At 44.7% G+C, this 15,533-nt stretch overlaps 1 protein-coding gene across 1 annotated transcript in view; it reads left to right on the top strand.

The window, feature by feature from the left end:
- The window catches only part of LOC126199511 (ski oncogene), a 221,401-nt gene that overhangs the window by 17,152 nt on the left and 188,716 nt on the right, over positions 1-15,533 (top strand). Inside the window, exon 7 of the mRNA XM_049936434.1 lies at positions 5,332-5,497. Coding sequence (XP_049792391.1) covers positions 5,332-5,497 — 166 coding nt within the window. The remainder of the gene's footprint in view (positions 1-5,331; positions 5,498-15,533) is intronic.

Below are 15,533 nucleotides of genomic sequence, written 5' to 3'. Positions count from 1 at the left end.
CCGGAAACCCTACATTTGACAATAACATTTTATGTACAGATGAAGCAGAGTTCACTCGTGATGGTGTGTTTAATCTTCACAATTCTCACGTGTGGAGTCATCTAGCCTTCAACCCATAGATCGATCATGAGTCCCCACATCAGCGACGTTTCTCATTGAATGATCGTCGCATTGGGTCATACATGTTACGAAACACACTCAATGGACAGAATTACCTTTCGTTTTGTGCGGCATCATTTTGCAGCATGGCTTGAGGATATTCCCAAAGAGCAACGCCAGCGCATGTGATACATGGGTGATGGAGCACCGGCACATTTTGTTGGTATGGTGAGACGAAATCTAACAGCGGACATGGTCAAAGATGGATTGGGCGAAACGAACCTGCACCGTTGCTTCCAGTATCGCATCGACTGCACCTCATGGATTTCTGTGCTTGAGGCCACCTTAATATGTAGTGCACGCCGCTCCGGTTAACACTGTTGAAGGGTTAGAGCAGAGACTTGTCAGTGCTTGTCAAGGATTTCGAAACGACCCAGGTGGGTTTGAAAGGATGCGAAACTCACTGTGGCGACGGGTTTCCACTATTTTGTGATGGGTATTCGCGAAAAAAATGTCTAAAAAAGGATTGAAATTATGTGTAAAGTTTGTTGGAAACCAACAAATACTGGATGAATACAGCTGGGGCAGCTAAGACAGGCCTCCCCATATACATCGAGAATGAAAAATATAATTCATCCGGGTACAAAGATGAAACTTCGAACACCTCCTTTAACGACGAGTACAGCTAAGTAACAGTTATCATGTTCATTCAAAACATTCTACCGGGATATCATTAATAAGCCGGCCGGAGTGGCCAAGCGGCTCCAGGCTCTACAGTCTGGAACCGCGCTGCTCCTACGGTCGCAGGTTCGAATCCTGCCTCGGGCATGGATGTGTGCGATCTCCTTAGGTTAGTTAGGTTTTAGTTGTTCTAAGCTCTAGGGGACTGATGACCTCAGAAGTTAAGTCCCATAGTGCTCAGAGCCATTTGAACCATATCACTAATGATTTTTCTTAATGTTGGGCAGTACTGTTACCTTTTCCTAATTGGGATGGCGTTTACGCAGTATCAAGTCAGTGGTGGCTGGTAACCATAAAATCGCTATTATCTCGCAAACGGATTGTTTCCGGATTTACGTTTACTGAGAATTTTTTGCTTCCAGTATCATGTACTTTCAACTGTATGTGTTTACGCCATTAATTATGATACGCTTTGTCTGTGTATACTTCCTGCAAGATTTGTTACGAATAGGTTTAGTAGCCACGAAGTAATAAATTAAAACGTCATGTCTTATGCTGACGTTGTACTGCATGAACAGTAAAAAATGTAGTAAGCGATCAGCCTTTTCCCTTCCACTATTTTGTGATGGGTATTCGCGAAAAAATGTCTAAAAAAGGATTGAAATTATGTGTAAAGTTTGTTGGAAACCAACAAATACTGGATGAATACAGCTGGGTCAGCTAAGACAGGCCTCCCCATATACATCGAGAATGAAAAACATAATTACCTAGGTGCGGTTTTCGTCAAGTCACAGCTGACATTATCACGAATTTCCTGACGTCCGCAAGTAATTTTTATCGTTTATAGTCGGCATTTTACGACACCGACTTCGTTTTTTTCTAATGGAACTATATACTTTTCTTCTGTGAAAGCAGCTTCTAAAAAAACCACAATGACATATCATGCGTGAGACTTCATCAAATTGTATCAAGATAACATGCCGCCGGCTGTCCCGCCGTCAGGAGAAGAGGTTCCATAGACGCCTGCTCTATTGTACCGAGTATAAGTTAAGCAAACACGTAACCCAGGTGCTGTTCGTGTGTTTGTTATCACGACTGTCACAATAAGAGCTTAGAATGGGATCTTGAGCATTGCTACACGCTGCAAGGTGATTCTGGAGGAACAGTACTGCACGCTAAATTTCAAAGGTCTATGTTATAAAGCAATTCATGCCTTCAGCGGCCGTCGATGTATCCTAATAGATCTCTTGGTTTAATTTTAGCCACAGATAAAAGTATAGAAATGTTAAGTCTGGTGAGTGGCCAGACCATTTTGCGTCGTTTCCTGAACGGCAGTTCCAATGCTTTCCAAATATTCTCTTAAGATTGTATGTCATTACATGAGCAGATTTGGAGGGAAATCCAACTTGTTGGTACCACTCCGATTGTCTTATGTCCAGTGGGATGCCTTCCTATAACTGCGGCAGCAGCGTATCTTAGGAACTATAGGATAAGAGAGAATATGAGCCGGCCGCTGTGGCCGAGCTGTTCTAGGCTCTTCAGTCTGGAACCGCGCGACCGCTCCGGTCGCAGTTTCGAATCCTGCCTCGGGCATGGATGTGTGTGATGTCTTAGGTTAGTTAGGTTTAAGTGGTTATAAGTTCTAAGGGACTGATGACCTAAGATGTTAAGTCCCATAGTGCTCAGAGCCATTTGAACCAGAGATTATGACACGTACACTTTTCCTCCGCGTTACGAGAATAACGTCAAGAAGGCTACTTGCAAACCTGCCTCATTTTCCCGTTAGACGGCGCTACTCTTGAACACACTGTTGCAGTCAGTACATTAGTCTGAACGATATCTATTGACTAAAAATAATGCTGATTTTAAAACTGTTCTTAGTTTAATCGGAATGAAATAAAGTTATTTCATTTTCAGTTACAGAAATATTATTAGTGAACAAGCTTTGTACACCACAAACATTGTTTCCACTACTATGTGCGAAACTGTGGATGATGAAACAGCTTATACCGGATCTTTCACAAGGCTATCCTGTTATAAGTACCCTTCTATGACATTTGTCTCTATCTGTCAATAAGAACTGAATCCTGGATATTTTGTTGGTCTTCAAATTCACAAACTGATAAAGGATCACAAATTTAAATACACACTGAACGTTAGAAAGAAAGAAGCATGAACTGCCTTCATGCACGTCCTGAAAGCTTTTGAAGGAATAAAAGGATGCAAATTACAAGGAAACTGTCAATACCTTGTAGGAAAGTTTGAATAAGAATTTTTGTAACATGAACATTAAAGTCCATTCCCTGCACTCTCATATTCCTACTTCCCTGAAGACCTGTAACAGTTTAGTAAAGAGAAAGGAGAGCACTTCCATCAGGGCAATAAGGATATGTAGTAGTACCAGGGAGACTGGAATGATTTAAAAAGTCAGAATATTTTTAGATATTGAAGAGAGATAGTAAATATGAATGTTTTGGAAGGAAGTCAAAAATGAGGAAGTTTGAATATTAAATACAAGAAAATATACATAATGTTGCTAAGATAACTGTTTGCAGTATGTTTAGGAAGTAAATTTAAAATAATAATTTAAAAAATACGGTCTTTTTTTAATGTAATTTTATTTTAATATAAGGAGCGATGGGGAAGTTGCTGCAGCGCTACTACGTTGCGGGTATATAAGCATTCGAACGGTGACTTTTCCATCACCCCTTACATTTCAGCTTAAATTACATAAATTTTTGAAATATGAGATCTTGTTTTGTGAAAAATCCTGAAGCGATAGAAAAAATGAAAGTAATTTTCGGAATGAATATTACATATTGTTCCTAGAACACCCATATTGGAAAAATCATCCGACAATTATTATTTTTTTTTTGTTAATGCAAGCTTTTGTAATACACTCCTGATCAAAACTATCCGGACACCTATTAGTGGACATTAATATGAGGTGTGTCCATCCTTCACCTGCAGAGCGTCTTGAACTCTGCTGGGGACAATTTCAGTGAGGTGTCTGAGTGTCTGTGGGGGAACGGCAGCCCTTTCTTCCTACAGCCAAAACCAGAGTTGGACACTGGGGTCTGGAGCGAAATCGACAATATAACTCATCCCATAGGTGACCCTTTGGGTTGAAGTCAGAACTCTAGGCAGGCCAAGCTATTTAAGGAATGTTTTTTCCACAAACTATTGCCTCACAGACGCTGCTCTATAACAAGGTGGATTGTCATACTGATAATTTAATCGTCTCGGAACTGTACCTCTACTGTACGTAGTTCATAACACTGAATATTGTGTTCATATTTTTCCCTATTTAACGATTTCTTAACTACAGTAAGGAACTGTACTCTGACCAAGAGAAACACTCCCAAACCGTAACACCGTCTGCTCTACACTTCACTACTGTCAGTACACATGATAGCAGGTAATGTTGTCCAGGTATTCGCTAAACCTAAGCTCTTCCATCTGGTTGCCACAAGGTATAGCGTTGTTAACACTTTCGCTGCGGCTGACGCTTATAAGCGTCACAAGAAGCCACGAGCCAGTGCGGCTGACGCTTATAAGCGTCCGCGCTCACTGTCGGATTACGCAGTCTAGTTGCAGCTTCTAAGCTAGCATAAAAGCGTGTATACCTGTTTGGTCAGTTATCGAACATATATTGTTCGTAATGGAGACTAATGAACAGACACCTGGACCTCTAATGTGACAAGGAGCAGGAAATGTGTTAAATTGACAGAGGAACAGTTACTTATTGTACTAGACGACAGTGATTTTCTGTGTAGTGAGGACGAGTCATACCACGGAGATTATCATTTAGAGGCTGCAGAATAATTGCAGAGTGATGATAGCGTGGAAGCACAGCTTTCGAAACTGTTTCATGACAGTTTCAGTGTGTTACCGGCCCGCACTCGCACATTGCCGGGCCGCACTGGAGAGTTGCGCGCCTGCACCGATGCCGCAGCGAAAGTGTTAATCATACCAAATCACTCGTTTAGTCATTCACTGTCCAGTGGCTTCGCTTTTTACATCATCTCACGTGTCGTTTGGCACTGACTAAAGAACACTGTTGCTTATGAGAAGCTGCTCGGCCGTTGAACTCCATTCTCTTTAACTGCTTATGTACGTTCATTGTGCTTGCTGGACTGCTGGTAGCACTGTGGAACTCAAGAGTGAAGCCTCTCCCTCATTTTGGGCTACTTTTTTACAGCCACCCTCCAGTACATGAAGTCTGTCTGGTGTTGGTCACTTCACGATCACACCACCAACTTAGGTAGCTTTAGTACGCTTTTAATGACCCTGAAGGATCCCATATTCAGGCGACATCCAATGACTAGTCCACTTAGCCACTTAGCACTCCTAACCGGCCCATTCTGCTTTTACTAGGTCTCTATTGGTAACACAGTCCAATCCCTCCTCCTTTTACAGACGTCTAATGGTCAGTTCCGCATTACCTAGAGGTGTCCGGATACTTTTGATCGGATAGTGTGTAAGCGACCCTTCGAGCAAAATACTGGTCGGTCTGCCTGAGCCAGAGCGTGGTGCTGTGCTGTGTCGCAGCCTGGTGATGGACTACGTGTGGCACCAGAAACAGCAGCACTTCGCCTTCCCGCCGTATGCGGCTGCGCTGCCCTGGCTGGCGAGCGCCAAATTGGGCTTCCCGCCCCCACCGCCGCCCCCGCCGCCTCCACCGTCCGCGCTCAGCCACGCTGATCTGCAGCCCAAGGTGAGCAGCATATCTGTCTCTCTCTCCTACACGTAACGTTTTAAAGTTTTGTCATCAGTCTTGCACGGTCATGGAAGACTGACAGAAATCGACAAGTTACACTATTGAAACTTTCGCTCAGTCTCTTGCTCCGTCGTTCCGAAATAGTCATGGAGAAAGAACTGTTACTGACGACGGTTTCACCATGAGCTTTCAAAATAAAGAAGAAAAAGAAGTCCATAAGTCGTTCGCGAGGGTCCCAGGATTGGTTATTGAAGAGAGGGACATTCTCCAAGGTGAATTTTCTTCGAGAATTACTACAGGAACCAGAAGTTGGTGTAGTTTCTTACTTATGAACATAAAAACACAAACTGTTAACGCTTGAACCCCAGAAACTGAAAAGGAAGATAGTTTCATGACGGTGGCTGTCAGCCCCTACGAGAGACTCACAGCAACATTAAGGTTTCTAGCGACTGGCAGGAGCTACAGGAACCCTGAATTGCCTAATTTTGTATGATGGACGTAATAAATAATGATTGTTGTCCACGAAAATTAAAACTGATTTTTATTACTTAACTCCTGATAGTGATCTTACATACCCAAGAAGGAAATTAAATTAAAGTACCACATGCCGCGCGGGATTAGCCTAGTGGTCTGAGGCGCTGCAGTCATGGACTGTGCAACTGGTCCCGGCGGAGGTTCGAGTCCTCCCTCGGACATGGGTGTGTGTGCTCGTCCTTAGGATAATTTAGGTTAAGTAGTGTGTAAGCTTAGGGACTGATGACCTTAGCAGTTAAGTCCCATAAGATTTCACACACATTTGAACATTTTAGAGTACCACAAAGAATGTTAAGCATTTCTTCCGTTCCACCTCCATATCTCATGGCTGCTTTTATTTTCGCACTCTGTTCGGTTTAAGCTCGTCTGTTACTTCACAATCGACTTCCTCGTTCTTATTAACTAAAGTGGCGTATGCGTTTTCTCGTCTCGGTTGCTGTAATCCTTCCATTTTACTTGTTAGAGGCAAGTCTACCAATTTATTTCGCCACTACAACCACTAAAATGAAGTTGGAATTTGTAGCGTCACCGAGAGTGGACGCAGGGTCCTAACTTTCAGTGATAGGGCCGACGTGCGTCTGCATGCACAGACTGGTTGGCGTTCTTGCTTGTACACAAAGCTCCAGCCTATCAATATTTTGCGACTTTGTCAAATTTCATTCAGTTTTGGTACACTGTCAACTTCCGTTCACACATAAGGGTGTATTTGACAAATCTGGCATGATCATGCAAGATTGACGTCAAAAGGTTACGTCTTAACCAGGTTTTACGTCGTATTGCAAAACGCACACACACACACACACACACACACACACACACACGCACATGCCCACTCAGAATAGTTCACATACTTAACATACACTACTTACCACTAGGCATATATTATTTATTCCATACACGCCACGTTTTTGTATTTAATCTTACGAATATTTGCATAGTTATTAAAATTGACAATCGCTGATTTCCACGATTATGTGTATGGGGCTAGGAGAAATTATTTTACACTTCTTAGATTAAAAATTAATTTCTTAAAAATGTTTTACAGTATCAAATCGTAGCAAGTGACATTGTTGGCAATGCTGAATTTTTTACTCCTTTTTTGTTTTATGAGATTTCCCTCTGACAGCATGTGGCTGATCTTGTTTTTGCTTTCGTTGGTTCTCTGCTTACGCGGTTATTTATTTTTTGGGGCTTTATTGAGGCGCTCTTTACTTTGATTGTCTATATTTGTCGAATTACTGGTCGTACTGACGTGCACTGTTAATATGATCGTTAGGAGATTCAGAAGCTGTAATTACAAGTTACGTTTGTGCACAGACTTCAGCTGTGTGACTGTATTTCCCCTGCAACTCTGTAGCCATTCGCAATGGAGCCGCCACCACTACCACCACTGCCCCCTCACCTACTGCACCTTGTGCACACCTACAGGCCAAGTTGCTTTGTGCACACTGTACAAAGGAGTGCCCGCATCTCGTGGTCGTGCGGTAGCGTTCTCGCTTCCCACGCCCGGGTTCCCGGGTTCGATTCCCGGCGTGGTCAGGGATCTTCTCTGCCTCGTGATGGTTGGGTGTTGTGTGATGTCCTTAGGTTAGTTCGGTTTAAGTAGGAGTTCTAGGAGACTGATGACCATAGATGTTAAGTCCCATAGTGCTTACAGCCATTTGAACCATTTTTTCTACAAAGGAGTGGCAGTGAACACTCGCACGTGGCCAGCGAATGCACCTTAGCTTACGCTCGCTTCTCTTCACCCCATTGCAAGCGGGTTTATGTACTTATTTATTGCAAAATTAAAGACCTGTTCCCTGATGTTTTAAAACAGGTCATACATCTTTTTTGTAGTTTTCTTTTTGTTTTGTTTTAATCTACAGAACTTCACAAAGAATAGCACTTTTTAAAATAATAATTTAAATTTGAAATATAAATAAATGTTTTTCTTTTAAGGGAAATGTAAAAAAAACTGATACGTTAGAGGGGAGATTTGTTAGTGCCATCGGTGAATACCTCGGAATGGTTTCTTCGAGTTGTTAGACAATTACAACAAAAAACTTTGGCTAGTAGCAGAGAAACAGTATTGCTAATCCTCTGTATTAACATTAATAGCTCGTATGTGTACAACATTTCGTGCTTTCTTGGTTGTGTCGCTATCACCTTACGCTTATGTATTCTTACATCTTGTCTTCCTCCTCCTGTTGCTCTTCAGTGTCGCTGTTTTCACTGTCGCTACGATTGTCGCTGTGTACCGTCTAGAAAATGTTCTTACGTTGCATGCAGGCATGTCTTTTATGTCGTGTTCGCAGGTACTCTTCGCATGTTGTTCTTGAAATACTGCTTGTTTATGCATTTAGTTGTGCCCATTGTTCTTCGCCTCTGGTATATACACTGATGAGCCAAAACATTGTGACCATCTGCTTAATAGCCTGTTTGTCTGTCTTAGGAACGAAGTGCATCACTGCGTCTCAGTGATCCGACAGGTTGTTCGTAGCTATGTGGAGGTATGTGGCATTAGATATCTACGCAAATATCATGTAATTCGCGTAAATGAAGGGCCGCTGATTTGCGTACGTGGTGATGGCGCCCTATAGCGACACAGGAGGGTTCTACAGGATTTGCATCAGGCGAATTGAGTCGCCGAGACATCGTCAGTTCACTATAACGCTCCTAAAACCAGTGTAGCACGGTTGTGGCTCCGAGACATAGACAATTACTCTGCTGAAAGAAGGCATCACCGTCGGGAGAGACATCAAGAACGAAGGGATGCAGATGATTCGCAGCTGTCAACGTATCTTTGATTACTACCACAGGTCACATGCAAACTCAAGAGAAGCAGAAAACTGCTTCACCATCCTTAGTCGGTGGCGCGCTGCACGTTTCGTGCCGCCGTGCACCTCGATGACGGCGTTTGTGTGGACAACGATCGACCTAGTGCAGCAAAACCGGGATTCACCCGAAGAGCGGAAACGTTTCCATTGATCGACGGTCGGTCGAATCCCGATGATCCCGTGCCCACTGCAATCGTGATTGACGATGTCGTTGGGTCAACACGTGAACGTGTAGGGGTCGTCTGCTGTGGAGGTCCATGTTCAACAATGTACGATGAACGATGTACTCCGAAACACTTGTGAATGCACCAGTATCGTGCTCTTTCGACAGTTCTGCCACAGATATCCATCTGTCCTACTTTACAGAGCAGACGGGCCTCCGAACCCCAAGTTCTGTGAAGAGTCGTGGTGTCCAACCACTAAGCACCTAGTCGTAGTTTCACTGTTTTTCTACCTCTTGCTGTAGATGCACATGACTGTAGCATATGAACATTTGACCAGTTTCGCCGTTTTCGAGATATTTGTTCACTGGTTAAGCGTAATAATAATCTGTCTTTTGTCGAAGTTTATCTCAATGGATTTCCCCATTTGTAGCCCATATCTTTGCTAGGGTGATCCCCCGTCCGTGTCTGCTCTGCCTACATACTTTTATTGCCGCATCACCTACCCGCGACGCCACCGGGCTACATCCAACGTCACAGTGAGCAGTGGTCAAATTTTTTAGCTCATGAGTGTATGAATATATGTATGTTTCAGTGTAGTCTAACAAGGGAACCTCCCCATCGCACCCCTCTCAGATTTAGTTATAAGTTGGCACAGTGGATAGGCCTTGTAAAACTGAACACAGATCAATCGAGAAAACAGGAAGAAGTTGTGTGGAACTATGAAAAAATAAGCAAAATATACAAACTGAGAAGTCCATGTGCACCATAGGCAACAACAAGGAATGAGCAATTTCAGGAGTGCCGTGGTCCTGTGGTTAGCGTGAGCCGCTGTGGAGCGAGAGGTTCTTGGTTCAAGCCTTCCCTTGGCTGAAAATTTTAACTTTCTTTTTTTTTCAGTTTATGTGACAAACGCTTATGTTTCCATCACTTTTTTGGGAGTGATTATCACATCCACAAGAAAACCTAACTCGGGCAAGGTAGAAGAATCTTTTTACCCATTCGCCAAGTGTACAGGTTAGGTGGGTTGACAACATATTCCTGTCATGTGACGCACATGCCGTCACCAGTGTTGTATAGAATATATCAGACGTGTTTTCCTGTGGAGGAATTGGTTGACCTATGACCTTGCGATCAAATGTTTTCGGTTCCCATTGGAGAGGCACGTCCTTTCGTCTACTAATCGCACGGTTTTGCGATGCGGTCGCAAAACACAGACACTAAACTTATTACAGTGAACAGAGACGTCATTGAACGAAGGGACAGATCATAACTTTGCAAAAATAAAGAAAATAAACCTTTCACCCGAGGGAAGACTTGAACCAAGGACCTCTCATTCCGCAGCCGCTCACGTTAACCACGGGACCACGGCGCTCCTGAGCTCATAGTCTCCTTGATGTTGCCTATCTTGCACATAGACTACTCAGTTTGTATATTTTGCTTATTTTTCCATAGTTCCACACAACTTCTTCCTGTTTTCTCGATTGATCTGTGTTTAGTTTTTCAAGGCATATCCACTGTGCCGACTTATAACTAAATCTAAGCGGGGTGCGATGGGGAGGTTCCCTTGTAAGTGTAGTCTATATTGTGAATTTTAAAATTTTCCCGGCGAATTGACTGTTAAACAAATTTCGGGCTTGCAGCCGGTCGTCGTTCAATACTTCGCACGATATTTCAACTGGGCACCTGCCAGTCATCTTCAGCTGAGCCGTCGCAGACTGGCGATAAAGTTCTCAGCTCCGCAGTATATAGCGTACTGTAACTAATCTGCGCATGCGTCGAAAACTTGATAGTTGAACCAACACTGCCCGCCGGCAGCGCCCTCGCTGGTGGAATAGCGGAACTCAGTCGCCCTCTGCGTTGCTGTTTGCCACGGCCGTCGACGCACTCTGTCGTCTTCGATTTGAGCAAATCGTGGAGATGATGGCATTCCATGCACTGTCCAGCTGGTAGCCGCTGTCACGGTTTAACAGATATTCCGCCAGTCGTATTTCTACGGATTCTTTAATAATGGAGTCCCAGAAAGACGTTGCTGTAGACAAAATCATTGTTTTCTCATACTCCATTGAATGTCCAGTAGAAATACAATGTTCAGCAATAGCGGACTTGCTTGGCTGCAAAAGGCGGGTGTAACGTTGATGTTCAGTGCAGCGTTCTTTCACGGTGCGTGTGGTTTGACCTATGTAAGCCATATCACATTGGCACGGTATCTTGTAAATTCCGGCCTTTCGTAGTAACAGATTGTCCTTAACTGATCCCACAAGGTCCGCAATCTTCGATGGTGGGCGGAAAACCACTTTTACCTGAAATTTTCGGAGGATTCTTGCTATTTTAAACGTAGTGTTGCCAACGAAAGGAAGAAAAGCTAAAGATTGTTCCGGCATGTTCTCCTCTTTATTCACTTCCTGCTTCTTAGTTTTAACTGTTAGTGCCCTGTTAATCTGCCGGATGGAATACCCATTTTCACTGAATACTGTCTTTAGATGGGCGAGTTCTTGAGATAAGCTATCTAGATCTGAGACAGTATGAGCTCTATGAACAAGCGTTTTAAGCAAACTCATGGTTTGCGATGGGTGATGGCAACTCGATGCTTGCAGGTATAAATCAGTATGAGTGGGTTTCCGGTAAACTGAATGCCCTAGAGAACCATCATTCTTCCTTCGAACCAGGACATCCAAGAAAGGCAAACAACCATCTTTCTCTATTTCCATGGTGAACAGGATGTTGCTATGAATGGAGTTGAGGTGATGTAGAAACTCCATTAATTTATCTTCTCCATGAGGCCACACTATGAAAGCGTCATCCACATACCGCCAAAAAACTGTTGGCTTCCGGGCAGCTGATTCAAGCGCTCTCTCTTCAATTATATTGTTCGCAGAAGAAGACAGCGTGTTCTAGTGAACTTTCTTCCCCGCATGTGGAAGTAGGCATCTCAGACTTACGAGGTTTAAGTGCGTAGTATAAGGCCCGGGTCCTGTTAAGAAACGTACCATATCACGGCTGGGATCGATATGTTTCATTCTCAACCACTCTCTTATGTCAGGAGGAAATCGTGCAGTCTATGTCCCTTATCACTGACACCCCACTCACCTTGTCATATGTCCAAAACCCAACTTTTAATTTAACGCGTCATTTGTATTGGTACAATGCTTCTTCTGTACCTTATCTAGTCTCCCCATCTCTAACCAGAACCTTGCAGCTCTGTATTTGATTGTGATATCTACGAGGCATATTCTAAGCACGATACACAGTACATCCACTGAGATGGTACCGACGGCTCCAGATAGCCTAAGTAGGACACTTCTCTGCCCTCGTCTGACTGATACTTTGTTGTATTAACAGAATCTTCCGTTGGTTCTTGGTTGAACAACATTATAATACACGAAAAGCACTAGTTTTCTTATGTTCTACAATATTACTTTCATTGTTAACCGGTTTCGGCTTACAAGGCCATGTCTGAAGATGGCCTTGTAAGCCGAAAACCGGTTAACGATAAAAGTAATATTGTAGAACAAAAGCAAACTGGTGCTTTTCATTTATCATACTTTGTTGGTGACCAGTTTCAATTCGTGTGCTCACGTGATAGCTGCGAAGCTGAGTAGCGATTCTAAGAGTGCACAGTTTATGTCGGTATGACTGGTAGAGGTAGTCTGTACTGTTCTGAACTTAGCCTCACAAGTTTATGTACTATTATTGCTGCTTTGTCTGTTGTTAGCCTGATGTGTTCTTGGAAATTCAGTTTCTCATCTATGTGTAGCCCAAGATCGCGCGTAACATGTGCTCGTCTCCAGAATGTGCCCGTCTCTCTGGGTCCCCTATTGTAACTGAAGGGTTCCTTTGGAAGCGAGGTTTAGGACCACCTTCGTCGACAGACTGTGATAACTAGATCCACAGGTGCGCTTTTCATCTTGGTAACCCTGGTGGCGATGCCGTGCTGACGTTGGCTGGTGTGGTGTTCGCAGGCGCCGTACCAGTCGGCGTTCCGGCCTGTGCTGCCCGCCGCTGCGGCGGCCGCTGCGGCTGCCGGCGTCGCCGCCGTCGCGACGCCCCAGCCGTCTGCGCCCGCTGCTCTCGTCACGGAGGTACGTGCACCCGGAGCTGCCTACGAAAGTTTCTTACCATTGACCCCTTTTTGTACGAAACTAAGGGTAGGGAAAGAAAGGAAAGGGACGGTGACTTCCAGCCGCACAGGGCATTGTGGTAGCGCAAAGACGAAAGCTAAAAACTTATGTCGGGAGAGACTCGGACCAGGTTTTACCGCTTCTCGTGAGCGGATCCCGTAACCGCTTCGGCCATCCGGACACAGCCTCTGACCGAATCAAATTTCCAACTTACGGACGCTGCAATACAGCGTCCCTCATCCACTTACCCTGTATTCTCGAATTACTGATTCCCGTAGGTGTTCCGACGAAAATGGTGCATGCGCACTGAATCAAACGGCAAGGAGCCGTCGTGCTCTTACAGAAGTGTACATATTAGAGTTCGCACATGTCCGACACAACAAACACTGCTCAAATATATATTTTGTATAAAAAGCTATGGTAGCGCTGCTGTAACATGTAGGACATGCCTCAAACGGCATGCAGCTGATAGCAGAATGTCGTTTTACGATGATACGCCAAAACATTATGACCACTGCAGAGCCGGCCGGAGTGGCCGAGCGGTTCTAAGCGCTACAGTCTAGAGCAGCGCGACCGCTACGGCCGCAGGTTCGAATCCTGCCTCGGGCATGGATGTGTGTGATGTCTTTAGGTTAGTTAGGTTTAAGTAGTTCTAAGTTCTAGGCGACTGATGACCTCAGCAGTTAAGTCCCATAGTGCTCAGAGCCATTTGAACCATTTTTGAACCACTGCAGAACGCCTGGCAGCTTTGAGGGCGCGTGACACGGGCGCCGGCCGCGGTGGTCTAGCGGTTCTAGGCGCTCAGTCCGGAACCGCGCGACTGCTACGGTCGCAGGTTCGAATCCTGCCTCGGGCGTGGATGTGTGTGATGTCCTTAGGTTAGTTAGGTTTAAGTAGTTCTAAGTTCTAGGGGACTGATGAGCACAGATGTTAAGTCCCATAGTGCTCAGAGCCATTTTGAACCGCGTGACACGGTAAAAAAAACTATGTACGCGGAGCAGGCGCAGAAGGGGGACCGCCCTAGCGAAGATATGGGTTGCAAGTGGGGAAATCCATTGAGATAAGCGACTTCGACATAGTGCAGATTATTATTAAGCAGAACTTGTGGACGAGTATCTCAAAAAGGGCGAAGCTGGTCGAATGTTCACGTGCTACCGTCGCTAGCATCTACGGAAAGAGGTACGTCAGTGAAACTACCACTACGCGCTGAATGGTTTGCCGTCCACGACTCTTCGTAGAAAGTGGAGAAAAGAGGCTTCTCTGTTCTTTATAGTGGGATAGATGGAGGTCTGTGCCATCTCTGCCGAAAGAACACAATGCTGGTGCACACGCAAGGGTTTTGGAGCACACCGTTCATCGTACATTGTTGAACATGGAACTCCGCAGCAGACCACCCTTGCGTGTTCACATGCTGAACAAACGAAATAGTCAATTATGTCTGCAGGATCGTCGATCTATGGAAAGGTGTCGGCTCTTAGGTTGAATCACATTTTTACTACACTACGTCAAGGGTCGTCTCCATGAAAGGCGTCATCGAAGCTGGAAACGTGCAGGGCGCCACGGACGCAGACTGGTCTGAGATATTACGGAATGGAAGACATTCTCTTGCGCTTGCATATTACCTGTGATAGTAATCGAAGACACGCTGACAGACGAGAACCGCCTGCATCCCTTCTTGTTTGATGTCTTCCCCGACAGCGACGTCAACTTTCAGCATTCGTCCGTGCTTCGGCGCCAGAACCGTGCTATGGTGGTTTGAAGAGCACTGTAGTGAACTCACGTTGATGTCTCGGCGACCAAAGTCGCTTGATGTACATCCTATGGACACCCATCTGCGTCGATTGCGGGCGCCATCATCGCTTACGCAAATCAGCTACCCGTGAATTACACGACCTGTGCGTAGACGCCTAATGTCACAAATCTCCAAAAACCTTCCTACAAACTGTCGGATCCCTGATATGCAGAATCAGTGATGTGTTTCGTTCCAAAGACGGAGAAGCAAGCTATTAAGCAGGTGGTCATAATATTTTGGCTAATTAGTGTAAGTGCTGCAATAAGCGTCGACAGCTGTGTTTGAGTCAGTCGCAGGAGACGAGTTCAAGCGCCCTAGCAGACAATCATTACAGTCTAATACTACAGCGACGGCACGTTCTGGCACTGTTTACCATCATCCTTCGTGACAATGCACGTTGCCACATAATAAACACCGTGCAAGATCTCCTGCTTACGTGACTATTTGAGATATTCGATACTAGAATATCCACCTTATTCACTCAATACCAGTACGTGCAACTACGACCTTTTCCCGGAAATGGATGAACCTCTTCGTGGGATTTGCTACAACAGAAGATATCTTCCTTGCCACTGGGCGGTCCTTGGGACACATCGATAGCTGACA

Source organism: Schistocerca nitens, chromosome 8 (genome assembly GCF_023898315.1).
Source record: "Schistocerca nitens isolate TAMUIC-IGC-003100 chromosome 8, iqSchNite1.1, whole genome shotgun sequence".
Taxonomy (NCBI): Eukaryota; Metazoa; Arthropoda; class Insecta; order Orthoptera; family Acrididae; genus Schistocerca; species Schistocerca nitens.
The sequence above is the reverse complement of the archived record's forward strand: the minus strand, read 5'-3'. Positions and strand labels throughout refer to the sequence as shown.